Source organism: Podarcis erhardii (genome assembly GCF_964252035.2).
Source record: "Podarcis erhardii genome assembly, chromosome: 3".
Lineage (NCBI taxonomy): Eukaryota > Metazoa > Chordata > Lepidosauria > Squamata > Lacertidae > Podarcis > Podarcis erhardii.
Window position 1 is genome coordinate 122,747,669 of NC_138507.1, and position 26,139 is coordinate 122,773,807.

The 26,139-nt window shown below is 48.8% G+C and overlaps 2 protein-coding genes across 5 annotated transcripts in view; one reads left to right on the forward strand and one right to left on the reverse strand.

Moving 5' to 3' along the window:
- Window positions 1-5,138, forward strand: part of DRC1 (dynein regulatory complex subunit 1) — a gene marked incomplete at its 5' end in the record, with an annotated part of 33,989 nt that extends 28,851 nt beyond the window's left edge. Inside the window, 3 exons of the mRNA XM_081855982.1 lie at window positions 3,846-3,989; window positions 4,263-4,365; window positions 4,819-5,138. Of these exons, the coding sequence (XP_081712108.1) occupies window positions 3,846-3,989; window positions 4,263-4,365; window positions 4,819-4,878 (307 nt within the window). The 3' untranslated portion in view covers window positions 4,879-5,138. The remainder of the gene's footprint in view (window positions 1-3,845; window positions 3,990-4,262; window positions 4,366-4,818) is intronic.
- Window positions 5,139-8,033: 2,895 nt separating this feature from the next.
- Window positions 8,034-26,139, reverse strand: part of OTOF (otoferlin) — a 203,173-nt gene continuing 185,067 nt past the window's right edge. For 2 of the 4 annotated variants that reach the window (XM_081854518.1, XM_081854519.1), the window contains 7 exons: window positions 25,936-26,024; window positions 19,933-20,031; window positions 16,271-16,512; window positions 15,211-15,389; window positions 11,665-11,765; window positions 11,190-11,395; window positions 9,396-9,503 (listed from right to left, as the gene is read on the reverse strand). In XM_081854518.1, coding sequence (XP_081710644.1) covers window positions 11,215-11,395; window positions 11,665-11,765; window positions 15,211-15,389; window positions 16,271-16,512; window positions 19,933-20,031; window positions 25,936-26,024 — 891 coding nt within the window. In that variant the 3' untranslated portion in view covers window positions 9,396-9,503; window positions 11,190-11,214. Of the gene's footprint in view, window positions 9,504-11,189; window positions 11,396-11,664; window positions 11,766-15,210; window positions 15,390-16,270; window positions 16,513-19,932; window positions 20,032-25,935; window positions 26,025-26,139 lie in introns of all 4 variants that reach the window. The other 2 variants (XM_081854517.1, XM_081854516.1) reach the window with 1 other exon arrangement.

Here is a 26,139-nt window from a genome sequence, read left to right on the forward strand (position 1 = left end):
GCGGGCTGCATGCCTCCTGCCCTCCCTCCCGAGCAAAAGCTCCACCCAATTTCCTTTGGAGCTGATTAATAGGCGCAGCACGCTCTCCCCTATTCGCTCACGAGGAGGCGGCGCCACTTTATTTGCATATTCATGAGCTTATTTATTATTCATGAGCTTTCCCGGGCCCCCCCAATATTTTTTATAAGTCCGCGTCCCTGCCGGTGTTATATGGTCTTGGCGGCCGCTCCCAGTCCCCAGTCTAGCTGCTGCATTTTGGATTAGTTGCAGTTTCTGGGTCACCTTCAAAGGTAGCCCCACATAGAGCGCATTGCAGTAGTCCTAGCGGGTGATAACCAGAGCATGCACCACTCTGGCGAGACAGTCTGCGGGCAGATAGCGTCTCATCCTGCATACCAGATGTAGCTGATAAACAGCTGTCCTGGACACAGAATGGACATGCACCTCCATGGACAGCTGTGAGTCCAAAATGACTCCCAGGCTGCGCACCTGGTCCTTCAGGGACACAGTTACCCCATTCAGGACCAGGGAGTCCTCCACACCTGCCTGCCTTCTGTCCCCCAAAAACAGTACTTCTGTCTTGTCAGGATTCAACAGGAAACAGTGGCAGCCAGGAAGAGATGGACAGAGGGCAGCTCAGTCCGTGGAGCACGAGACTTTTAAGCTCAGGGTTGCGGGTTCGAGTCCAGTGTTGGGGAAAAGATTCTTGCATCGCAGGGGGTTGGACCAGATCACCCTTGTGATTGCTTCTAGCTCTACGATTCTGTGCGATGGCTTCCCTCCACACGAGTTTCTGGGTTGAGGGAAGTGCTGCGATTCAGCGATGGAGCGCTGAGTTTGCATGCAAAAGAAAAACCTGCCCCAAACCCTGGAAGAACTCCCTCTCTCCCACACCCTAATCCCAGTCCAGATCAGGAGGGGACGATGGACACCGGGGACCTGCAGCTTCTTGTTATTTCTTTATTTTTGACCATGCAGTTATTGCTCAAATGGCGTTCACCTCTCGCAACGGGCTTATTGGCCCCCTCCCTGGCCATACTTCCTTATTTATTTATTTTTTAATAATCTTTATTACTTTTCAAACTTACGACAGAAAAGAAAAAAAGAACAAAAGAAAAAACAATACAATAAACAATACAAAACACAACCTTAACACTAAATTAAACAAAACAAAACAACAACAATTTAAAAAATATATAGCATACCATTTCATTAGTCTATCTTTCATTCCCTTATTTCATCGACTTCCTCTCACCTCCCTTTTTGTATTCCACTTCTGTTACTTGTTTCAGCAAATCCTTTCCACCTTTCTCTATTTTTATCATTATGAATGCCTTAACATATTTTTAACCTTATTTTCCATTAATACTAAAATACTTATTTATACTTAACTCCTTATAGCATTTCTGCTAAAGCCATAAAGTTTCATTCCAACAATTTTCAAACACTCATTAATTTTACAGTATTTCTATGTACAAACTTTAGACTTTCCCAATCTTCTACCACCATCTCTTCTCCCTGGTCCCTGGCCATACTTCCTTCCCAAGCCAAGCAAGGCATGACCTGAGCTCCTGATCAGCCCACAGGCAAGGGGAATGGCAGCCCATATTGGGATTTTTCTTTTTTTTCCATTTTTTTAAAATTTATATTCCAAATTTATAACAAACATAAAAGAAAAACAATACAATATAAGAAAAACAAACGAACAAACATATATCCTGTTAAAATCCCAATTTAATTGTCACTGTTAAATGACTTCCTCGAATCCCCCCTAGCTGAGTTTCCATAGAACTCATTGTAGCAGTTTTCCAATTCCACTTTCCAATAAAATTAACTTATTCAATTAACATCTTTCTTTCTTTTCTTAATTTCAATCCATAATGTTATACAATTCAACATATTTTACTCCTAGGCCAGTTCAGTAGTTACAAGTAACTCTAATTATATTATCTTAGAATATCTAGCTAAATAATCCTTGGATTTCTTCCATTCTTCTTGATGCTCCTCCTCTTTCTGGTCGCGGACTCTTCCGGACAGGTCAGCCAGCTCCAAAAAGTCCATCATCTTCATCTGCCATACCTCCACTGTTGGTATTTCTTGTGATTTCCAATTTTTGCCTAACAAAATTCTTGCTGCAGTTGTGGCATACAAAAACAATCTAACGTCTACCCATGTTGGGATTTTTGACTATGTGCCATTCTGTGCAGCTTCACACAAAGCAATTAAGCGTTGGCCGAAAGCCAAGACGACTGAGCAGAGAGGAGTTCTTCTGCCTAGACATATGAGATCTTGGATAAACGCTCTAACATTGGTTGAGATCTTACACAGGCATGATGGCTTATGACTTTACTTACTGGATAGTTTGTTGTTGTTGTTGTTGTTTTTAAATGATATTTATTAAGTTTTACAAAAGGTAACAAACTCCGAAACAACAAACATCAGAAATACAAACAATATCAAAAATCATAAGAGGAAAGAAGAAGAAAACATAAAAAAGATTCAACATAATAATAAAAAAAATTAAAAAGAAAACTCTGGTTCATTTTAGTAGTCTTCAAAACCTTATTTTCCTTGCTTCCTCCCGCCTTCCCTTCTTGTATTCCACTTTAAAAGTTTTTTTCAGCAAGCCCATTCATATTCGTTTTCATCCTTTATCTTTCCCTTTATACTCTTCCTTATCTTAATCACTAGAACCCCATCATTTCATTTACACTGCCCTTAGCACTCATAGATTTTACAATGATTTTGTAGATAAACTTTGAACTTCTTCCAATCTTCTTCCACCAACTCTTCTCCTTGATCTCGGATTCTGCCGGTCATTTCTGCCAATTCCATATAGTCTATTACTTGTATCTGCCATTCTTCCAGGGTGGGTAGATCTTGTGTCTTCCAGTGTTACTTACTGGATAGTTTGTTGGTCAGTGTGGTGTTCTGAGAGTTGTTTGGAGTTTGTTAAGAGAGAGCCAGTTAAGATCCGTATCTGTTCTTGTATATAGTAACTTGTAGGTAAAGGGACCCCTGACCATTAGGTCCAGTCATGGCCGACTCTGGGGTTGCGGTGCTCATCTTGCTTTATTGGCCAAGGGAGCCGGCGTACAGCTTCCGGGTCATGTGGCCAGCAGGACTAAGCCGCTTCTGGCGAACCAGAGCAGCGCACGGAAATGCTGTTTACCTTCCCGCTGGAGCGGTACCTATTTATCTACTTGCACTTTGACGTGCTTTTGAACTGCTAGGTTGGCAGGAGCTGGGGCCGAGCAACAGGAGCTCACCCCATCATGGGTATTCAAACCACTGACCTTCTGATCGGCAAGTCCTAGGCTCTGTGGTTTAACCCACAGCGCCACCCACATCCCTAGTAACTTGTAGAGTCTGCTGTAAATAATAAACACCTCTAAGTAACCAAGTTACTACTAGCAGCATTTTGTTCCTGCTTCATCCATCCTACCTGCAACTGATTGCTTTCTGGAGCTCTGCGTATGCTCTGCTAAGGTGTGGCTAAGGTCCTGCAACAGGTCAAAGTTGCGAAACACCAATAGCCTATTCATGGGACTCAGCCTTTTTCCTCCTGTGGGTGGTTGCTTTAGATGGAGGGGGTGGCACAAATTATTATTATTATTATTAGAATTAGAATTTATATACTGCCTGGCTCACAGAACAGAATGAAAATATATAACCACAAAATATATAATAAAAATAACAGCCCAGTAACACACACACCGAAATCCACATTTTAAAAGTAGGGTGGTATTTGAGTGGACCACAAGTGTTGTGAGTGGCTGGAAGGAGCATGTCTGGTTCCAGCTCCGGCTTCCCAGCCATTGACTCTCCTTCCTTCCCACCTCCAGGGACAAATACCCCCTGGTGAAGAAAGCGCGCGAAGAACGGGACGACTCTAAGGACTCAGAGTATTGGGACGCTCTCGCCCACGCCATCCCAGACGGGAATCTGAAGCTGTGGGATGCCCTGGTCTCTGGCTTGCACAAATACCAGTAAGGCAGGGCTGGGGGTGGGTAGGTCCTATTAAGTCCCTGCACGTCTCCCCAGGGAAGGGGGTCGTTGAGGTGGGGGCCATTGAAGAGAAGGAGAAGGTGGAGCACATTTGAGCCTGGTGCCCTGCCCTGCGGAGGCCCTTTCCCTGCTGCCAGGAGTGCTCCTCACCCGTCTAGCCTGCGCCTCGGGTGACCCCTGGTGGTGAGAACATGCCTCTTCCTTGCCTGGCTTTCGTGGTAACAGTTTCCCCTCTCCCTCCCCCACCTGTGCAGCCATATCCTGGACCAGAGGGCAAAGCTGATCTCTGAGACGGACGGGCTGCGCCAGCAGAACGCAGAGCTCAGGATGCTGCTACGGCAGTATCTCCAGTCCCCGGTGAGCAATGGGCTGCGGGACCGAGGGGAGGAGGGCATTTTCGGGGCGAAGGGTCCGCTCTGGCAGGAGAGGCGCTGCTGCTGCTGTGGGTGGAACTCAGTTCCACAAGGTTCCTTCTCCGCCTGGGGTGTGTATCTGAAGATGTGTGCATGCACATGAAAGCTCATACCAAGAACAAACTTAGTTGGTCTCTAAGGTACTACTGGAAGAATTTTATTTATTTATTTTTTTGCTACGGCAGACCCACACAGCTACCTACCTGTAAATCGAATAAAAAATATATTTTAAAAAAGAGAGAATCATAGAATTGTCGAGATGGAAAGGACCTCAAGGGTCATCTATTCCACCACCCTGCAATGCAGGAATTTTAACTTTTAAGCATCACCCACTCTGAGAAGGGTTGAGCTGGGCAGGAGTGGGTGTTATGGATGGTCTTTGCTTCCCTTTCTGCAGGTGAATGCCGAGCTGCTGATCCCTCCGACCCACTTGCTGCACCTGCAGATGAACACCTGATGTCCTGGCACGGTTGCTCCCCCGGCATCATCTTCAGAGGCATCCCAGGGAGCCTTGCTGAACTCCTCAAAGGAGTGCCAGCTGGGGAAAGCAGGCTTGACCTGTCGTTCCCTCAGCTGCCCTTGAGCGCTGGTTTGGGTCACACCTTGGTGAGTAGTCCCTGGCGAAGTACAAGCCACACAGCTGTTCCCCAGCAACTGGGGCATCCCAGGGAAGGCTTGCAAACACTTTTGACATGTGTTGAGTGTCCTGAAAAATCCCCACCACCAAAACTCACCACTGACCCTCCCAAAATGTTAACTCTCAGGTTTGTTACCCCTCGGGAGAAGAGAACGCAGAGGTTTCTAAGTGTTATTAGGGAGAGGAGGCAAATAAATGGCTAATTGTTGTGGCTGTTCTGTTTCTCCCGTCTTATATTTGCTGCTGTTGCTTGAGGAGAACAGGGTGGGATCCATTTCTGTTTTTAAACTGTTCAGTGTGCTTAAAGGCGGAACTCCAGTTCCTCTTGTGGCAAGAGGAGGTTGGAACCAAGAGCCAAAATAATTTGATGAATGGGGCTTGTAGGACTCTGGAAGCAGTACAGACAAAATAAGCAGGGGCAGAGAGGGCACCTGTGAGGCCAAGTACAGTGGTACCTCGGGTTACAGACGCTTCAAGTTACAGTCTCCGCTAACCCAGAAATAGTACCTCAGGTTAAGAACTTTGCTTCCGGATGAGAACAGAAATCGTGCTCCGGCGGCGCGACGGCAGCAGGAGGCCCCATTAGCTAAAGTGGTGCTTCAGGTTAAGAATAGTTTCAGGTTAAGAACGGACCTCCAGAACAAATTAAGTTCTTAACCTGAGGTACCACTGTAATTGGAGGTTCCTTGTTCTGCCCAGAGGGTTGCTTGTGGGAAAATGCCACCCAAACCAGGCGCTCTCGAGGGTATAAATGGGACCAGATCATGAAGATTGTGGTAAACTGCAAGAGAGGCCCAGCAATGAAGACGGAGGGGCAGGGGGCAGGGTGCACAGAGGCCAAGTGGTAGGTGAATGTTGAGGCATTAAAAATCCCCATACTTCCTGGGTGCATGAGCAGATCTGCAAGAGTCTTAACCTGACAATTCTCTTAAAAGTTTTCTGTTCCTAGGATGCTCAGTGTGGTGAAATCACCAGCTGCTGCCAGGTGGGCAGCGGGTGGGCTGAGGTCTCAGGACCCAGGGAACTAGGCTTCATGAAGGGAAAGGGGAACCCAGATCTAGACCTCTTGTTTCTCCAGTAGCTCCATTCCGTAGTTCTCTGAAACACCAGGCACTCACTGGCTAGGTTTATATAAGCCACTAGTTTGTAGGTATTTTCTGTCGGAGGCTCTGTTCGACCGAGCTGTCTTTAATGCAGACTGAGGCCGTTTACCAGCAGCTCTCATCAATCTTCTTGACACGCACAGAAGATAAGCTGCATTCCGGTCTGGCGCCCATAACCAAACATGAGGGAGGTTCCGTTTGACCGAGCTGAAATAGGTCTCCTCCTCTGCGTTCTTCGGAATCCATCAGGCTCCCCTCCTCCGGTGGTGATTAAGGACCTAAGCCTTTGATGAGGCTTCAGGCACTTTCCCCCATTACGCAGAGGAGAGAAAAATATGTGCTACATCGCTACGTTTATTTCTAACTACCCAGGACAGAAAAGAATATGCATCTGCTCTCTGTGAGAGTCAGTGAACAACTGGACAAAGAAACAGGAAACCAGTAACATCAACATCCGTCTCTCGTCTCCCATGAGAATTCCAACAGTCTGGAATGTAAACAGAGTCTTGTGATTCCAAAAACTGCATAGTGGCATAACAGAAACCCAACATTTTCCTTCCTTCCTTCGTCACTCCACAAAAAGCAATCCAGACTCTGTTCCTTTCTGGTGATCTGTTTTTATTAAAGAACTTACAGATTTATCTCCTGATCCGTACAGCAAATCCCAAAGACCCCGTATTAACAGTGCACAGAGAACACCCACCCGCAAAAGAACCCTCCCCGCAACAGTAGAGAAACAGGATCAATCCTTTACACACACCTCAGGAAATCAGGACGAGAAAGACAGGATGAAACACACAAGCCACCAGGTGTGCCAGAGCTGCAGGAGGGAGAGAGGGGCAGAAAGGCAGCAATTCCCTGTGCTGGTTTCTTTAGGGCTGCCTTCACTGACCCAGCACCCTCCGGATGCTCTGAACTACAACTCCCATCAGTCCTGCCCAGCACTAGGCTGGCAAAGGCCACTCTAGAGACAAGTTGTGCTAGAGCTGGTCCACCTGCCATCTCCATCTGACCCCCTTCCCAACACATTGGTCCCCTGTGTCTCTCTCTCTCCACGCCACTGCACGAGCCCCATGGCTGCTACGGTTCCCTTGTGACAGCCTGGTGTGCTAGCCTTGCCCACACGTTAGCCGTTATCTGTACCTAGTAGGTGCTAAGGGTTGATGGCTTGCCCAAAAATTGCCCACGGCTGCCCGGCGGCTGCTTTTTGGTGATGTGGGATTTGGAGTCAGTGATGTGCTTAGACGATCTTCAGACCACCCTCCCAGCTTGCCTCTCGAGTGCGGAGAGAGAGAGGAGCAGGAAGGGCAGCCTAAGAGTGACGTGGAAGAGGGACCGATAGGATCCTGCAAGAGAGGCGATGCCTCGATATAGCGGAGTGTTGCGTCAAGCCGCTGGGCCCAACACTTTGCGTGACTGCTGTGCTTTTTAAGTCTGCGCCCCCTGCAGACTTTGCAGAAGATGGATTAGAGACCGGGCCAGGACAGGGGTCTGGTAAGCCCTTCAAAAACCTATGGGTCTCATGGAGGTGCCCAAACATGCTGGGCGACGGCAATGCTGTACCGGCCACGTGTCACCCGGTCCACCCACCCCTTTGGTCTTCCTAGCTTTGTCTGTCTCAATCAGCGGATTCCTCTTGGGAAGCAAGCTGCATCCGTAAGCCTCATCGCCCTACTTGAAGGGTTTCAACAGCAATCCCTTGTTTCAAAAGAATGCACCTTCTCCGTATGCCATCTCAACCCTGAAGAATGTGCTGCGTATCCCTTATGTGAGAATAAAAACCGCTTACTGGAACCCTCCACTGACCAAGGAAAGAGGAGGCATGAATATTTCAGTTACTAGGGATTGGGGTGTCTTGATCTGAAACGTTCATCAGAAACGTTTGTCGAGCCTGTTTCCTTCTCCCTGCCCCAACCAAGGTTCAAGTGGCTAGGGATCTTGGCTGAAGATCATAGCCAGCCCATCAAAGGGCTGAGGGACTAGAAAATCTGGAGACTGGAGTCTCCCATCTCCACATGTTATTGCTCTGTGCTCACACACGTGTCTGTGTGTGTCCAAGCACCATCCCTGTCAAGCTTACGGGATATTCTTGAAGAGCCCAGGACCGAGCGAGAGCTGTCTGCGCTTATCATCCAATGAATAACGGTCATATTTATCTAGTACTTTTCGAGCTTATCTTGGTGAAATCTGCATGAGAGCCCGGTACGAGGGGTCAGTATTGTTATCCTCAAACTGCAGAGGGGGCCGGCAAAGCGGACTGCCTAAATTGGGAACTCACGGCTTGGGGATTGGTGGATTTGCAGCGCAGTCTTTTATATGTTGCAATCCTCAGCCCACTGATCGGCGAGCAAACCCCAGAGAGCTCAGTGGGACTTGCTTCTGAGCAGATACACATGTACCATTGCTGTCGGCTGCTACACTTGCTCCCACCTGGGGGAGATACCCCCATATTCTCTCGGCACCTGCAGCTAATGGACTAATCTCCTGATTTGTGCTCACCCTCAGAAAATGTGGGTAGGCATTGCTCCAGCACAGCGAATGCCTCAATTCTCCCTACCGGGCTGGGAACCAGCAGGAAGCTGTGCCCATCTGTGGTGGGCAAGGGGGTAGCCTCAATAAAGAAAAGGACAGCATCGGGCGCCAACCAGGGGCGCCAGAATCTCAGTGGATCACGTCACACCTAGCGCAAGGAGAAGGCTCTGGCATTCCCAGAGCCTCGTGCGGAGTTTTGCTGCAGAGGTAAAAACAATAGAAAAGGAGGGAGAGACAGGTGAACATGTCAAATCCACACAGAGCAGAGACTGGGTGGCTCCACCTCATGGGTTCATTCGGGGAGGATGCTCCAGTTGAGGAAAGACGGGTGCGAGAGAGGAGTCCTTAGACTGCGAGGGTCTCCAGCTCCAAAGCCTTAGGCTAGAGAGGCTGAGAAGAATTGCTGAGGATATAGCGCTCATGTCTGGGGGGTTTAAAGAAGACTCCTTTCTCCCCCTTCCCCAACACCACGGAGCAAATTCTGAGCTCCTGCTGCCCCCATCCCACCCAAATATTTCCCGAGAGGAAACACAAGGAAGTCACAAAAAAGAAACACAAACGAGAGCCGGCGATGACCAACAACGGCAGGCTCAGAAAGTGGGGGGCCCAGGGTGTAGGCGGCTTCCTCCTCATGCTCCGAGGAGCTTTTTGACCATGTAGCCGGGCATGGAGTAGAGGAAAAGGGCCACCATGATGATCAGCAGCAGGGCCAAGACGATCTTGATGATGAGCCACTTGTAGCGGGTGCAGATGAGGTACCGTATGGACTTGAGCGGGTTCAGGAACCAGATGAAGGATGTATCCGGACGACTGTGAGGAGAGAGAGGGTGGGGGGCAGAAAATGTCCAGGGCTGGAGTCAGACGCACGTCAGCACAAAAGACACAGGGCTTCATCGACAGTGAAGCTCATTCTTTATTCAAGGAAACGGCAGGCAACTCAGCAACGCTCCCCTAAGGAGCAGCTTCAAGGACTGAAGGTCCTTGCCTTCCACCCTCTCTAAGGCTCCACCTCTGCCAGATGTTTCCCCAGCAGTCTCAAACCTCTGTCCTCTGGCCTGCCCTCATTATTCTCCTCATTCAGGGAGGAGGGGAGTTTGTCGCAGCCATAGAGAGAGACTCCCTAGATTCTCCAGCAGCCTCTTGGACCCCACCCCCCTCCTCTGCTTCAGCCTCAGAGTCTGAACTGCTCCTGTCGCCGACTCTCCCTGCTCACTAAACCCTGTTGCCACATCAGCATCCAGCCCCTCCTCCCAATCTCCCCCCTCTGAGCTGTTCTCGGTGTCCCACCACCAACCCCCTGGCTCTGAGCCTTCCACCTCTGGGGATTCCCTTGGGGGATTTCCCAGCTAGCACCTCCCACCACTCCTCTTTGCCCAGCCAGTCCCTGACACACGCTTAGCAAGGGCGACAGTTTCCTCGGGGCAGTGGGGAGATGGCTTCCTCAGGTCACGCCTCAGACCCTGCCACCACACAAGACTTGGCCACCTTCCCACTTGCATTGCTGGCCCAATGACACAAGCAACTTAAGCAGGGGCTGGACGGCAGCAACGTTTCAGGAAGCAAATGCAAGGACCCACCGGGCCCTTGACAACTCTTGTCTCACTGGTGGGTCACCATACACAGCTGTCAACAATTGGGGCCCCAGCTGTTTGCATCTGCCTCGGGAACACCAGCAAACCCTCCCTCCCTTGCAAGGCCTGGCAACCCAGGCGAGGTCGTCAGGGATTCTGGGATACAGTTCTTGGGAAGGAGCATGTGGGTCAAGTGGTTTGGGTGGGCAGAGATGGCTGCCCTCCGGCACACCAGCTGCTCTCTGGCTGATCATCTCTGCTCATTATTTCCTAGGATACTTTGCTGAAACTGCAGCTCAGCCACAAGGCCAACGTTCAAGCACAGTCATGTTGGACAGAGTAGGGCGTCTCCGAGTACGTCAGCCCCTCACACACCTGGGGTTAAGGAGCAAGGAGTCTAACCTGGGAAACCAGGTGTCTTCTCACCTGTCCCTCCTCTCCCACCTTCTAAAGGTTTTTTGAGGGGGACTCTCCTACTTCCGGGACACGGGTGGTGCTGTGGGTTAAACCACAGAGCCTAGGACGTGCCGATCAGAAGGTCGGCGGTTCGAATCCCCGCGACAGGGTGAGCTCCTGTTGTTCAGTCCCTGCTCCTGCCAACCTAGCAGTTTGAAAGCACGTCAAAGTGCAAGTAGATAAATAGGTACCGCTCTGGTGGGAAGGTAAATGGCGTTTCCGTGCGCTGCTCTGGTTCATCAGAAGTGGCTTAGTCATGCTGGCTACATGACCCGAAAGCTGTACGCCGGCTCCCTCGGCCAGTAAAGCGAGATGAGTGCTGCAACCCCAGAGTCGGTCAAGACTGGACCGAATGGTCAGGGGTCCCTTTACCTTTACCTCCTAAGTCTCTTATCCGTCCCTCCCCACCCTGCCCATGTTTCCCGAAGCGGCCCCCGGGGTGGGCGTTGGGTGGAAAAAATGAAGGTACCCTGAGGAAAGAGGGGCAGACCCTTTCAGGCCCCGAGCAGCTTCTTGACCATGTAGACAGGCATGGAGTACAAGAATAGTCCGACCATAAGGAGCAAGAGAACGAGGAGGAGGATTTTCAGCAGAAGCCAGCGGTACGTGTGCCAGATAAAGTAGCGGATGGACTTGAGAGGGTTCAGGAACCAAATGAAGCTGGTATCTGGGCGGCTGGGGCAGGAGGGCAAGGTGGGGCGAGGAGGAGGAGAGAGACCGAGGACACAGGGGAGAGAGAGACAGGGAGAGATGAACGGAGTCAACGAAGGAGGGAAAGAACAGGAAAGGCAGATCAACTTGGTAGTGTGTCCCACCCAAGATGGCCAGTGGCCACTGTTGTTCCATGTGTGGTTGTGCAGCCTTCGGACCTCCCCTGTTACGCTTCCATCCTGCTTGGGGACCTCCGTTCCCACCATCCCTCTTCCTCCCCTCTCGCCACTCACTTGGGTTTCTCCAATGGGTCGGGCTCGTTACGAGCCAGCCCGGCCGGACTTTTCTCGGCTTCCTCGGCCGTCAGAAGGTGAAGCTCAGCCTCCACTTTTCCCTGTTGGGGGGGAAGGAGGCTAGAGGTGAGTTTCAAACTCACGGACATCCATTGAAGCTGAATGCTGGAAGATTCAGGATGGATAAAAGAAAGGACTTCATCACATAACACATGCAGCCTAGGACCCACGTACCTACGGGACCGCCTCTCCTGGTATGCCCCGTGGAGGACCTCAAGGTCCACAAATGACAACACTTTGGAGGTCCCAAGCCTCAAGATGGTTAGATTGGTCTCAACTAGAGCCAGGGCCTTTTCAGTACTGGCCCAGACTTGGTGGAACGCTCTGTGACAAGAGACCAGGGCCCTGCAGGACTTGACACCTTTCCGCAGGGCCTGCAAGACAGAGCTGTTCCGCCTGGCCTTTGGTTTGGACTCAGTCGGACCCTTCTGTTTCCCATCCCTTATGGTCTTGATTTATCAGCTACTTTTAAAATGAGAATGCATTTTAAATTAACCTTTGTTTTAAATTGGTTCCCCCCCCCTCCCAATATGTTTTTACTGTGATATTATTGGTATTATCCACCCTGAGCCTGGCTCTGGCCGGGGAGGGCAGGGTATAAATAAAATTTGTTGTTGTTGTTGTTGTTGTTATATCTGAACTATGGAACTCCTTCCTGCAGGAGGCAGTGATGCCCACCATCTTGGTTGGCTTTAGAAGATTAGATTCATAGAGGAGAGAGCCATCAATGGCTACTAGCCAGGATGACTATGATCTGCTTCCACAGCTGGAAGCAGCAGTTCTTCTGAATCCCAGCTGTTGGAAAATACAGGAGGGGAGAGTTGCTCTTGTGACCGGGGTCCTCCTTGCGGGTTTCCCTTGGGGGGCATCTGGTTGGCCACTGTGAGAAGAGGAAGCTAGACTAAGTGAGCCATTGGCCTGATCCTACAGCCTCTTCTTACATTCTGATCACTGCAGGATTTGCCATAGAGGCAGGAGGTGCCATGGAAGCCTGTGCTTTCAATGGGCATCAATCAAGGCAGGCAGGGAGATGAAGGTCCTGTGTGAGTGTCTGGAGGCGGTTGGAGGATGGATGGCGGCTAACAGAATCATAGAATCATAGAGTTGGAAGAGACCACAAGGGCCATCGAGTCCAACCCCCTGCCAAGCAGGAAACACCATCAGAGCACTCCTGACATATGGTTGTCAAGCCTCTGCTTAAAGACCTCCAAAGAAGGAGACTCCACCACACTCCTTGGCAGCAAATTCCACTGTCGAACAGCTCTTACTGTCAGGAAGTTCTTCCTAATGTTTAGGTGGAATCTTTTTTCTTGTAGTTTGGAACCATTGCTCCGTGTCCGCTTCTCTGGAGCAGCAGAAAACAACCTTTCTCCCTCCTCTATGTGACATCCTTTTATATATTTGAACATGGCTATCATATCACCCCTTAACCTCCTCTTCTCCAGCTCCCTTAGCCGTTCTTCATAAGGCATCATTTCCAGGCCTTTGACCATTTTGGTTGCCCTCCTCTGGACACGTTCCAGTTTGTCAGTGTCCTTCTTGAACTGTGGTGCCCAGAACTGGACACAGTACTCCAGGTGAGGTCTGACCAGAGCAGAATACAGTGGCACTATTACTTCCCTTGATCTAGATGCTATACTCCTATTGATGCAGCCCAGAATTGCATTGGCTTTTTTAGCTGCCGCGTCACACTGTTGGCTCATGTCAAGTTTGTGGTCAACCAAGACTCCTAGATCCTTTTCACATGTACTGCTCTCAAGCCAGGTGTCGCCCATCTTGTATTTGTGCTTCTCATTTTTTTTGCCCAAGTGCAATACTTTACATTTCTCCCTGTTAAAATTCATCTTGTTTGCTTTGGCCCAGTTCTCTAATCTGTCAAGGTCATTTTGAAGTGTGATCCTGTCCTCTGGGGTGTTAGCCACCCCTCCCAGTTTGGTGTCATCTGCAAATTTGATCAGGATGCCCCTGAGTCCATCATCCAAGTCGTTGATAAAGATGTTGAATAAGACTGGGCCCAAGACATAACCCTGTGGCACCCCACTAGTCACTCTTCTCCAGGATGAAGAGGAACCATTGATGAGCACCCTTTGGGTTCAGTCAGTCAGTCAGTTACAGATTGGGGTTGAATCCTGACAAGACAGAGCTACTGTTTTGGGGGGACAGGAGGCGGGCTGGTGTGGAGGACTCCCTGGTCCTGAATGGGACAACTGTGCCCCTGAAGCACCAGGTGCACAGCCTGGGAGTCATTTTGGACTCACAGCTGTCCATGGAGGCGCAGGTCCATTCTGTGTCCAGGGCAGCTGTCTGCCAGCTCCATCTGGTACGCAGGATGAGACCCTCCCTGCCCATAGACTGTCTTGCCAGAGTGGTGCATGCTCTGGTTATCTCCTGCAATGCGCTCTACGGGGGGCTACCTTTGAAGGTGACCCGGAAACTACAACTAATCCAGAATGCGGCAGCTAGACTGGTGACTGGGAGTGGCCGCCGAGACCACGTAACACCGGAGTTGAAAGACCTACCTTGTCTCCCAGTACATTTCCAGGCACAATTTAAAGTGTTGGTGCTGACCTTGAAAGCCCTAAACTGCCTCGGTCCAATATAAAAGCAGGCGTCTGCACCCCCATCGTTCTGCCCGGACACTGAGGTCCAGCGCCGAGGGCCTTCTGGTGGTTCCCTCACTGCGAGAAACCAAGTTACAGGGAACCAGGCAGAGGGCCTTCTCAGTAGTGGCACCCACCCTGTGGAACGCCCTCCCACCAGATGTCAAAGAGAACAACAACTACCAGACTTTTAGAAGGCATCTGAAGGCAGCCCTGTTTAGGGAAGCTTTTAATGTTTAACAGAGTACTGTATTTTAATACTTTGTTGGAAGCCGCCCAGAGTGGCTGGGGAAACCCAGCCGGATGAGCGGGGTATAAATAATAACAATAATAACAATTGTTGTTGTTGTTGTTGTTGTTGTTGTTGTTGTTGTTGTTGTTGTTGTTGTTGTTGTTGTTGTTATTATTATTATTATTATTATTATTATTATTATTATTATTATATGTGCAGGAACCAAAGAGGGTGGCATGATGTTGGGAAAAGTCCTGGCAGCCCTCACTCCACCTCTGCACATCACACACAGAGTCAGAAGAAACCAACCTTCAAAGCAGAACCATAGACCACCAACCCATATCTGATGAAGCCTTCTCCATCACTGGAGATTTTAAAACAGTGGTTGGATGGCCATGCTAGGGATAACTTAGCAATGTTGGTTGGGTTGGGTTGGACTAGAGGACCCTTAGGGTCCCAACTCTATGATACTATGATTCTAAGCCATCCAGCTCCTCTGTCCACCCCATACCCAGGTTTCTCGCTGACTCTTGACCTGCTGCTCCACCCCTTTCTCCTGGGCTCCTTCAGATCTGGAGGTGTCTTATGCCGCCCACCCCGACCTGGCCTCCCCTCTAAGCCAAGATGGCAGCCCTCTCCCCACAGCCCCATTACCGTCATCTCCATTTCGTCATTCTCGTCTCGTGCCAAGAAGGGCCACCAGCCCTTCACCCTCTTCTGTTTGAAGATAGAGACCATGGGCACCTCAATCTCGCCCGTCCCCAACTCCATGCTGCACTGCTTGGCAGTCTTAGCGCCACGTGGGAAGCGGTTCAGGTCAAGCTCAATGCCTCCTGGGAAAGGAAGAATATTATTATTATTATTATTATTATTATTATTATTATTATTATTATTATTATTATTTTATACCATCAGGATTTGATCAAAATTGAAATTTAAACATAAATTATTATCTTCACTTTGAACCCCGCTCCCACATTCATCAATATATCAACACTTTATATTGATTCACCGGTAACATAAGAGGGAAAACAACTATTATTCATACTGAATCTAAGCAGAAACAAAAGGGCTCCGAATTAGGCCTTTAGCCACGCGATGTTGAATGCTACAGGTTAGATATTCTATCCCGTTTCCCCTTTTTGTTTAGGTTTAAACCAGTTCACAAGCCAAGAACTTTTATATTGACCACTAATAATGAGCCATATTTTGTAGATATCACCGCAAATTTATTATGCTATTTTCTTGTCTTTTTATTAGAAAATTTTATTTACAAACAAACACATATACACAAAACAAAATTCATATTACCTTACCACACTAAATTAGACATTAAAACACCCTTGTGACTTTCCTCCACTGTCCCTCACCCTCCTCGCTTTATTGGCCGAGGGAGCCGGCGTACAGCTTCTGGGTCATGTGGCCAGCATGACTAAGCCGCTTCTGGCGAACCAGAGCAGCGCACGGAAATGCCGTTGACCTTCCCGCCGGAGTGGTACCTATTTATCTACTCGCACTTTGACGTGCTTTCGAACTGCTGGGTTGGCAGGAGCAGGGACCGAGCAATGGGGAGCTCACCCCATCACGGGGATTCGAACAGCCAACCTGCCGATCGGCAAGCCCTAGACTCTGTGGTTTAACCCACAGCGCCACCTGCGTCCCTATCCCCCATGCTGACCCTCGAGCAAATACCCTCCTGGTCTCCGTCACTGACCGAGGAAGTCATCGGCGGAAAAGTGGTCGGCATCCCACACTTGCAGCGTGAGTCGGGCCGGAATCTTGTACTCGGTCTCGTCCCAGGAGAACATGGACTCTTTCTTCGAGATAACAATCTTCTCCTCAGCCGCAAGGTAGTCGAAAGGAAAGATGTAGCGCCAGTTGAAGTTCCCCTCACCGGTCAGTGAGTGGTAGTGGACGTCCGTGTCTTGCTTGTCTTCTTGCTGACCCTTCAGCCACCTGCACGGGGGAAAGAGAGGGGACGGGTGGCAGTCAGCCGGGAGGGGATTTTGAAGGACGGGGATTTCGAACAACAGTTGTGCTCATGCGGGACCAGGAAAAGTCGGTGCTGGAGGGGCCGCGGCAGACTGGAGGGGGGCTTGCTAGCAAAGGGGCGTCATAAGGGGGTGCAGAGTGTTGCTACATTGGAGAGACTGTGCCGGTACCCCCATGGTCCGTTTGATGCCTTCCTGTGTTTTGGATATTCTGTTGGGCTGGGGCATTGCACACCTTAGGTTAGCCTTCGATCTTAGGTCCCCAGGCGTTGTTGGACTACATCTCCCATCATCCCTAGCCAGCATGACCAGTGGTCAGGGATGATGGGAGTTGTAGTGCAACAACATCTGGGGACCCACAGATTGAGAACCGCTGGGATACAGGGAACCAGGCAGAGGGCCTTCTTGGTGGTAGCGCCTGCCCTGTGGAATGCCCTGCCACCAGATCCCTAGCTAGCAGGACCTGTGGTCGGGGCTGCTGGGAGTTGTAGTCGTTCAGCTCGGACACTGAGGTCCAGCGCCGAGGGCCTTCTGGTGGTTCCCTCCCTGCAAGAAGTGAGGCTACCACAGTGTTTCTCAACCTGTGGGTCCCCAGATGTTGTTGGATTACAACTCCCATCATTCCTAGCCAGCATGACCAGTGGTCAGGGATGATGGGAGTTGTAGTCCAACAACATCTGGGGACCCACAGGTTGAGAACTGCTGGGCTACAGGGAACCAGGCAGAGGGCCTTCCTGGTGGTAGAGCCTGCCCTGTGGAACGCCTTCCCTTCAGATGTCAAGGAAATAAACAACTATCTGACTTTTAGAAGACATCTGAAGGCAGCCCTGTTTAGGGAAGTTTTTAATGACTGATGTTTTAATGTGTTTTTAATCTTTTGTTGGAAGCCGCCCAGAGTGGCTGGGGAAACCCAGCCAGATGGGCGCCATATAAATAAGATTATTATCCCTGCCTGGGACCCCTACATGGAGGAGATGCTGTTTTAAGTACAGTAGGATCACGCCTTTTGTGGAGAGGTATGCTCTGGGGGGTGGCACGTATACACGAAAATGTGTATACACAAGTCACCCCCTTGAGTCTTCCCCTGCACAAGTATCCTATCTTCTGAGCAAGGCACGGGGCTTTTAATTTCTCTGCCTTGCTTATCAGGCTCTGGCTTGCTCTCACAAGACAGTCTGTGAGTTTTTTATTTTCTTCATTTATTGGCTCCCTGGAGTCTGAAACCGGTATCTGTTCAGTGGGATTTGAAGATCAGATGTGATTTCTGAAGCCCACATTCAGAATTCAGTTTGCAGACATTCCTCCAATCCAGTACGAAAGAAAAAGGACCCAACGATAAATTCTCAGAAGTTGAAAATTGCATGTTTTGAGTTTTGGCTCCAAAGCGCTGGCTTTTGCACGACCGCCAAATGTGTGATTTTTTTTGGGGGGGGGGGGTTGTTTCATTCTAACTTGCTGTTTGCCACCTTCAGCATTTTAAAGGAAAAGGGGATGATAGAACTGTTTTAGGTCATAAATTCTGGGTCAGAATCCAGAAATTATTCTGTAACCCGAGGAGCGAACTTTCCCATGAATTCTGTTTTTGTGTAGCTGAATATGCACCGCTCCTCTGTACGCATCTCACATGAAGGGCAAATGTCTCCAAATTGGCAGTCACTAACCCAGGGGAGGGGCACTGGAATTATCTAAGGGGCATCAGGGGGGCGTGGAGGTCTATATGCTTATCAGACTTTGAAAAGCTGGTCTCAACTTCATCCATTTTGTTGAATTAATTAAATGGTTTCAATCAGCTTTTGAATAAATGGTCCACTGATGGTCCCTATTTTGATTTTTGATTTTTGTATTCTCCGACTTAGTGGGTCATGCAAACTGCTATTCTGAATAATGCTTTCTTTAGGGGAAAGGGCACTGGGGATGAGTTTAGGAAACCAAGGGAGAGGGCCCCTCCAAAAGTTTGGAAACCACTGGCCTAAAATGTACCCCCCCCTTCTGATACATGCAAGAGGGAACAAAGCAAGCTGTTCCCACAGCTAAAAAACACCACCATATCTGCAAAAAACAAAAAAAACTTTCCCAGCTGCACCCTTGCAAAAAGGAGACAGCCAAGCACACACACAAACAAGGCGTTGGCACGCCTGGAACAAGAGCATGCAAAAAGGCAGCAGGACAGCGGCATTCCTCATTCAGAGAAGGGAGAAGGAAACCCCTTGACCCTCATCCCCTTACCTGCTCGTATTTTCTCAGGCCCCTTATGGGTGACCACCCAGCCCTGCTCCCAGGCAAATGCATAGCTCAGGCTGGGTGGATCGGCAGGGCTGCATCAGATCTGGGGCAGGGTGAAGGTAGCCCCTCTGGGGCGCTAGCTCTTGGGGTGTGAAGCTGGCTTAACAACCTGCCCTCCTGTGGTCAGGTCTCTGCAAAGTGACCTGTCTCTTAGATCTACATTGGCTCCCGAGACGTTTCTGGGCACAATTCAACGTGTTGGTGCTGACCTTTCAAGCCCTAAACGGCCTCGGCCCAGTATACCTGAAGGAGCGTCTCCACCCCCATCGTCCAGTCCGGACACTGAGGTCCAGCTCCGAGGGCCTTCTGGCAGTTCCCTCGCTGCGAGAAGCCAAGTTACAGGGAACCAGGCAGAGGGCCTTCTCAATAGTGGTGCCCGCCCTGTGGAAGGCCCTCCCACCAGATGTCAAACAGATGCGCACCTTCTGAAAGGCAGTCCTGTATTGGGAAGTTTTTAATGTCTGATATTTTGCTGTGCTCTGTTATGTTGGAAGCTGCCCAGAGCGGCTGGGGCATCCCAGTCAAATGGGCAGGGTACAAGAAATTATTATTATTATTATTATTATTAACCCCCGGAACCAGTTCCCCTTGGGCTCTGCCGATGGATTGCCATAAGCTATGGATTTGCAGTGCATCCGACAGCAGGCGAGCAAAGGATTTGCGGGGAGTCTCCCATGCGTTCCCCCCTCCCTGAGCAGCCTTGCGCCCCCCAGGAGGGATCGTGCATGGAACCTCGGTCAATTACCCCCTGACATAGATGTCTGACATCTTCTCTCCCGTCATGAAAGCATCGTCCTCCAGGACCACCTCATCGGTGTTCCAAATAATAACCCGCAGCTCATACCTAGCCATGGCGCAGAGCGGACAGCGGCACAACAACAACAACAAGAACACAGAGAGGACAGAAAAGGGGGAGAAAAGAGGCAGAACAGGAGAAGCAAAGTGTCGGTTAGCTGATGCCCACGTGGAGGAGATGCGCCGCCCGAGAAAGGGTCGCCCGTCCTCTGCGGGGAGAGCTACAGAGCGGGGCAGAACCGAAACCAAAACAAGAAGCTCACGCACACAGAGAGAGTAGCCGGCTTTGGGTTTCCCACGTACGTACCCCCGGACAAAAATGTCACTGGATTTCTCGCCAGTGAAGTAATCATCGTCCTCCAGGACTACCTCATCTGTGTTCCACACTATCACTCTAAGCTCGTATCTGGCGGGGAGGAAGGGAGAACAAGGGGTGAGCCGGTGGGGAAGGAGGGTTGAGGTGGATCACGTGGGCACAGACACCCCCTAAGAACTGCGCTTCCTCTCCTAAGGCTCTCCAAGGAAGGTCTGAGCAGAGGAAAGGAGACCACTGTGCCCCTCCTGTTGACTTTCTTCCATGGTTGTTACAGGGACGGAGGAAGCAGGGTGTGGTGGGTGCGGGTCACCCTGGGTGTCACCACTGAGGGGGGTGACAAAATGCTGGGTGGCACTCACCGCAAGGACTGCAGTGCACCTGAGCCACATGTCTCTCCTGGGCTTCGGTGCGCACAGGCTCCCCGCTGCCCAAATGGTCCGCCAGCTGCCTCCCCCCAGCTGTAGAAATTGCACAAAACAAATGAAATACCTATAATCCTAGGTATTATAAGAATTGCAATGTTGGGAATCTGAATAGGTGCAGCTACACACACAGAGTCAATTAAGGTTTGGCAGACAGCCAAAAGCTCATGTGAAGGAGTAAGTCTGCCTGGTGATAGGATTGGTCAAGCTCTCTCAAGGGAGTGATAATTAATGGCCTACTAACTGTTAGTTCGGGACACGGGTGGCGCTGTGGGTTAAACCACAGAGCCTAGAACTTGCCAATCAGAAGGTCGTTGGTTCGAATCCCCATGACGGGGTGAGCTCCCGTTGCTCAGTCACAGCTCCTGCCAACCCAGCAGTTCGAAAGCACATCAAAGTGCTAGTAGATAAATAGGTACCGCTCCGGCAGGAAGGTAAACGGCATTTCTGTGCGCTGCTCTGGTTCGCCAGAAGCGGCTTAGTCATGCTGGCCACATGACCCGGAAGCTGTACGCCGGCTCCCTCGGCCAATAAAGCGAGATGAGCGCCGCAACCCCAGAGTCGGCCACGACTGGACCTAATGGTCAGGGGTCCCTTTACCTTTACCTAACTGTTAGTTCAGTGGTTCAGTGTGTCAGTGTAGGAGTTGTGAGTCGTGTATGAGAGAGCTAGTCAAAGATCCGTGTTCTGTTCCTGTAAATAGTCCACTGTATATAATAAACACCTAAGTACAAGTTCCTGGTTCCTGCTTTGTCCATCCTGTCTGCAGCCAAGTTGCCAACTGCTTTTGTAAATTCTGCGTTTACTCTGCTAGGTTTGGCTAAGGTCCTGCAACTAGTCAGAAAGTTGCGAAACACCAGTAGGTTTTGCCAATATATAATCCTACCTCGACCTGGGTAAAGCAAAGCTCCTCTAGGTTGAGCTAGGATTATAATGTCAGAATTTTTGGGGTTCTACCCTTCTTTGAATTTTGGTCATTTAAAGTTTATGATTTTTCTATTTCCTTCTGGGGAAACTGAATAGTTCAGTGAAACGAGGTTTGTAGCCTGCATCCTTCGAAGACAGAGGTCCTCTGGCTGGGGCGGGACGATATGGGACTGAGGGGGCAACTCCCATCTCTTGCGGGGGTGCAATTAGTGCCAGCACCGTCCGTTAAGAGTTTGGGTGTAATTTTCGATACCTCCCTCTCTATGGAGGCGCAGATTGCAGCTATAACAAAGGCGGCATTTTTTCATCTCCGCCAAGCTAAGCAGTTGGCCCCTTATCTCTCTCGCCCTGACCTAGCCACTGTGATCCATGTGACGGTCACCTCCAGACTGGATGATTGTAACTCGCTCTGCGTGGGGCTGTCCTTGAGACTGACCCAGAAACTCCAGCGGGTGCAGAATGCCGCGGCGAGACTCCTTATGGGGTCTTCACTGCGAGATCACATTCATCCAGTACTATACCAGCTGCACTGGCTGCCGGTGGAGTACAGGATCAGGTTTAAGGTGCTGGTTTTAACCTTTAAAGCCCTATACGGCCTAGGACCCTCGTACCTACCGGACCGCCTCTCCTGGTATGCCCCACAGAGAAACCTACGGTCTGCAAATAATAACATCCTCAAGGTCCCAGGCCTCAGAGAGGTTAGGCTGGCCTCAACTAGAGCCAGGGCCTTCTCGGCTGCGGCTCCAATCTGGTGGAACGCTCTGTCACAAGAGACTAGGGCCCTGCGGGACCTGACATCCTTCCGCAGGGCCTGCAAGACAGAGTTGTTCCACCAGGCCTTTGGTCAGGGCGCAGCCTGACTCCCTCCTCTGGCAACCTGCACAGAATCTTGCTTAATCGGTTGCCATTAATTTGATTTTAATTAATTTTTATAATGAAATATTTTGAATGTGTGATTATTTGATTGTTTGATTATTTGATTATTGTTAGCCGCCCTGAGCCCGGCTTCGGCTGGGGAGGGCGGGATATAAATAAAATTTATTATTATTATTATTATCCCGTTAAGGCTTTGTTCTATTTTAGGTTTTTCTTAAAAAAAAATCCTTAAGCTTTTTGATTTTTATTATTTAGTTGATTTCCACAATCATAGAATAGAATCATAGAATCATAGAGTTGGAAGAGACCACAAGGGCCATCGAGTCCAACCCCCTGCCAAGCAGGAAACACCATCAGAGCACTCCTGACATATGGTTGTCAAGCCTCTGCATAAAGACCTCCAAAGAAGGAGACTCCACCACACTCCTGGGCAGCAAATTCCACTGTCGAACTGCTCTTACTGTCAGGAAGTTCTTCCTAATGTTTAGGTGGAATCTTCTTTCTTGTAGTTTGGAACCATTGCTCCGTGTCCGCTTCTCTGGAGCAGCAGAAAACAACCTTTCTCCCTCCTCTATGTGATGTCCTTTTATATATTTGAACATGGCTATCATATCACCCCTTAACCTCCTCTTCTCCAGGCTAAACATGCCCAGCTCCCTTAGCCGTTCCTCATAAGGCATCGTTTCCAGGCCTTTGACCATTTTGGTTTCCCTCCTCTGGACCCGTTCCAGTTTGTCCGTGTCCTTCTTAAACTGTGGTGCCCAGAACTGGACACAGTACTCCAGGTGAGGTCTGACCAGAGCAGAATACAGTGGCACTATTACTTCCCTTGATCTAGATGCTATACTCCTATTGATGCAAGATAATATTTCTAGTCGATTACTTCTTGTTTCAGAGATTTTCATGGTATTTTATTTGTTTTGTGCAATTTCTCATTTCCGTGACTGTCTTTTTTCTATTGGTCCCCCCCCCCAGCTGTAGGGCAGCTAAGTGGGAGGAGGCAGGCAGACTCTGGAGGTCCCGTGTTGCGCCCCACACCTATGGGCAACTCGCCCCAGGCACCAGAGTGGCTTCCTTCACCGCTGGGTTGTTGTGGGCACTTTTGGCTGGGAAGGGAGGGGAAATTCCCTGCATTGCAGGGGGTGGGCTGGATGACCCTTGGGGTCCCTTCCAGTTCTACAGTTCTATGATTTCTCTCCCCCTGGAGATTCATCGAAACTCAGCTCCACAGAAACGAGAGCATGCTCTTCGAATTTGAATCAGCTTTGGGCAGCCAGGGGCAGAACAAGAAGCAACATGGTCAAATAGCATGGTGACATCCATCCATTAGGAAGCTGCCATAAACGGAGTCAGACCACTGGATTTTGTGTCTTGTTGTACACCGCTTAGATGTTTTCTGCATATAAGTACTTTCACAAATAAAATGAATTCCTCTCTCCCACCCCAAACCCTCAAAAGTGCTGAACTCCTTAGGTGTCTCTCACAGGAGAAGCTCAAATGAAGTCCCATCTAACTTTTCGGACTTTTAACCATCCACACAACCAAATATAAACACGACCTACACTAGTGGCCAAAATTGTGGAAACCTCTTGGAGAAAGTGTATTTCCAGGGTTTGATGGCTCATAACACCACTTCCTTTTTGGCGTAATGCCATAAAATTATATATCAATGGAAAGATGATCTAATGAAGAATGTACTGCAACAAAGTTTGTTCAGTTATCTGTATTCTATCAAAGGTTATAGCCAAATAACCAGAAAAAGGAGTGTTTAGAGAGCCAATCAGGTGTCATCTTGTTTTGGCAATGATGGCTCATAACACCACATTTTTGGGGAGTAATACCATAAAATTATATATCAATGGAAAGATAATTTATATTGCCTCTTCTTTCTTTTATTGTCTCATTCGTTCTCTCCCTTACTCTCAGTCTCTTTGCCCTGTTAAACTATCCATCCCTTGATTCACCCAGTTACAGATAGGTAGCCGTGTTGGTCTGCCATAGTCAAAACAAAATAAAAAAAATCCTTCCAGTAGCACCTTAAAGACCAACTAAGTTAGTTCTTGGTATGAGCTTTCGTGTGCATGCACACTTCTTCAGATACACTGAAACAGAACAAAAAATTCCTTCCAGTAGCACCTTAAAGACCAACTAAGTCAGTTCTTGGTATGAGCTTTCGTGTGCATGCACACTTCTTCAGATACACTGAAACAGAACAAAAAATTCCTTCCAGTAGCACCTTAAAGACCAACTAAGTTAGTTCTAGGTATGAGCTTTCATGTGCATGCACACTTCTTCAGATACACTGAAACAGAAGTCACCAGACCCTTCTATATAGTGAGAAGGTGGGGAGGGGTATTACTCAGAAGGGTGGTGGGAATGGGTGATTGGCAGATAGCTGTGATGAGCCTGTTGACGACTCTTAACGATGTCTTTGTTCAGACCAGGTCTCTCCATGGTTTTAAACTTAAAAACTTACCTGGGTATGGTAAGCCATGTGGTGTTAAAAAAGGACAGAACTTTGTTTTTGTATGCCACAACAGCAGCAAGGATCCTTATTGCAAAGTATTGGAAGACATCAGATCTACCCACTCTGGAAGAATGGCAGATGAAGATGACAGACTACATGGGACTCGCAGAGATGACGGGCAGAATCCGAGACCAGGAGAAAGAGACAGTGGAAGAAGATTGGAAGAAATTTAAGGACTATTTTAATAAATATTACAAGATTAAAGAATGTTAGATTGACATGGATTTAAAAATATTGGTTTTCAGAGATATTAGAGTAAGAAAAGAAATGGAATTAGTAAAAAACTTTTGGGAAATAAGGGAATGGACTTGCTGATGGAATAATGAAATTAGAATACAAAATGGTGAGGTATGAGGAAGTCGGGGAAATAAGGTTGAGAAAATAAGTTTTGAAATTATACTTGTTATTTTTTGTTTGTGTTTGTTTTCATTGTAGTTGTTTTGTATTTGTATGTTCTTATTGGAAAATCTAATAAATATTATTTAAAAAAAAAATAAACTTAAAAACTTAAAACCATGGAGAGACCTGGACCAAACTTAAAACCATGGAGAGACCTGGACTGAACAAAGACATTGGATTCTTATCTCATTATACATGACAAAGCCATTTTTCACCTTCTCACCCCTTGATTTTTCCTGTAAGACCTATTGCAGTCGTTAAGAGTCGTCAACAGGCTCATCACAGCTATCTGCCAATCACCCAATCCCACCACCCTTCTGAGTAATACCCCTCCCCACCTTCTCACTATATAGAAGGGTCTGGTGACTTCTGTTTCAGTGTATCTGAAGAAGTGTGCATGCACACGAAAGCTCATACCTAGAACTAACTTAGTTGGTCTTTAAGGTGCTACTGGAAGGAATTTTTTTATTTTGTTTTGATTCACCCACTCATCCTTCCTCCTCCTGAAAGGATTTCATGGATGCCGGGATCTCCTCTGGGCCCTCTTCACTAGGGCTGGGTGATATCAATATATCACCCAAAACCTCGTCCAAAACCAGTTTGAAGACCATTATACCGGTTTCATAATTTTTGACCTGGTGATATATCATGAATCGTGATCTCGTGTGCTATGCAGAAATCACAATGAACTGTGAAGTCAGCCCACACTGCTCCATCCTTATTCCAGAAATTGTGATGTATTGGTATACCACCATGTTTAGCTAGTGATATATCGCGATGTTGAAAACCCAATCTTGCCCAGCCCTGCCCCTGATCCAACCCCGACCCAGAGCAAAACATTACTTCTTTGGCTTCCTCGGTGAGATGTCAATGGCGGGTCCTGGTGCCGGCATGTCCATGGGGAACATGTCCACCCACAACTCCAGTCGTCCCTGCAATGGTGGAGAGAGCCAGTTAGTGGCACCTAAATCCTGCTTCTTGGGAGAAAAGCAATGACAAACCTAGACAGCATCTTAAAAAGCAGAGACATCACCTTGCCAACAAAGG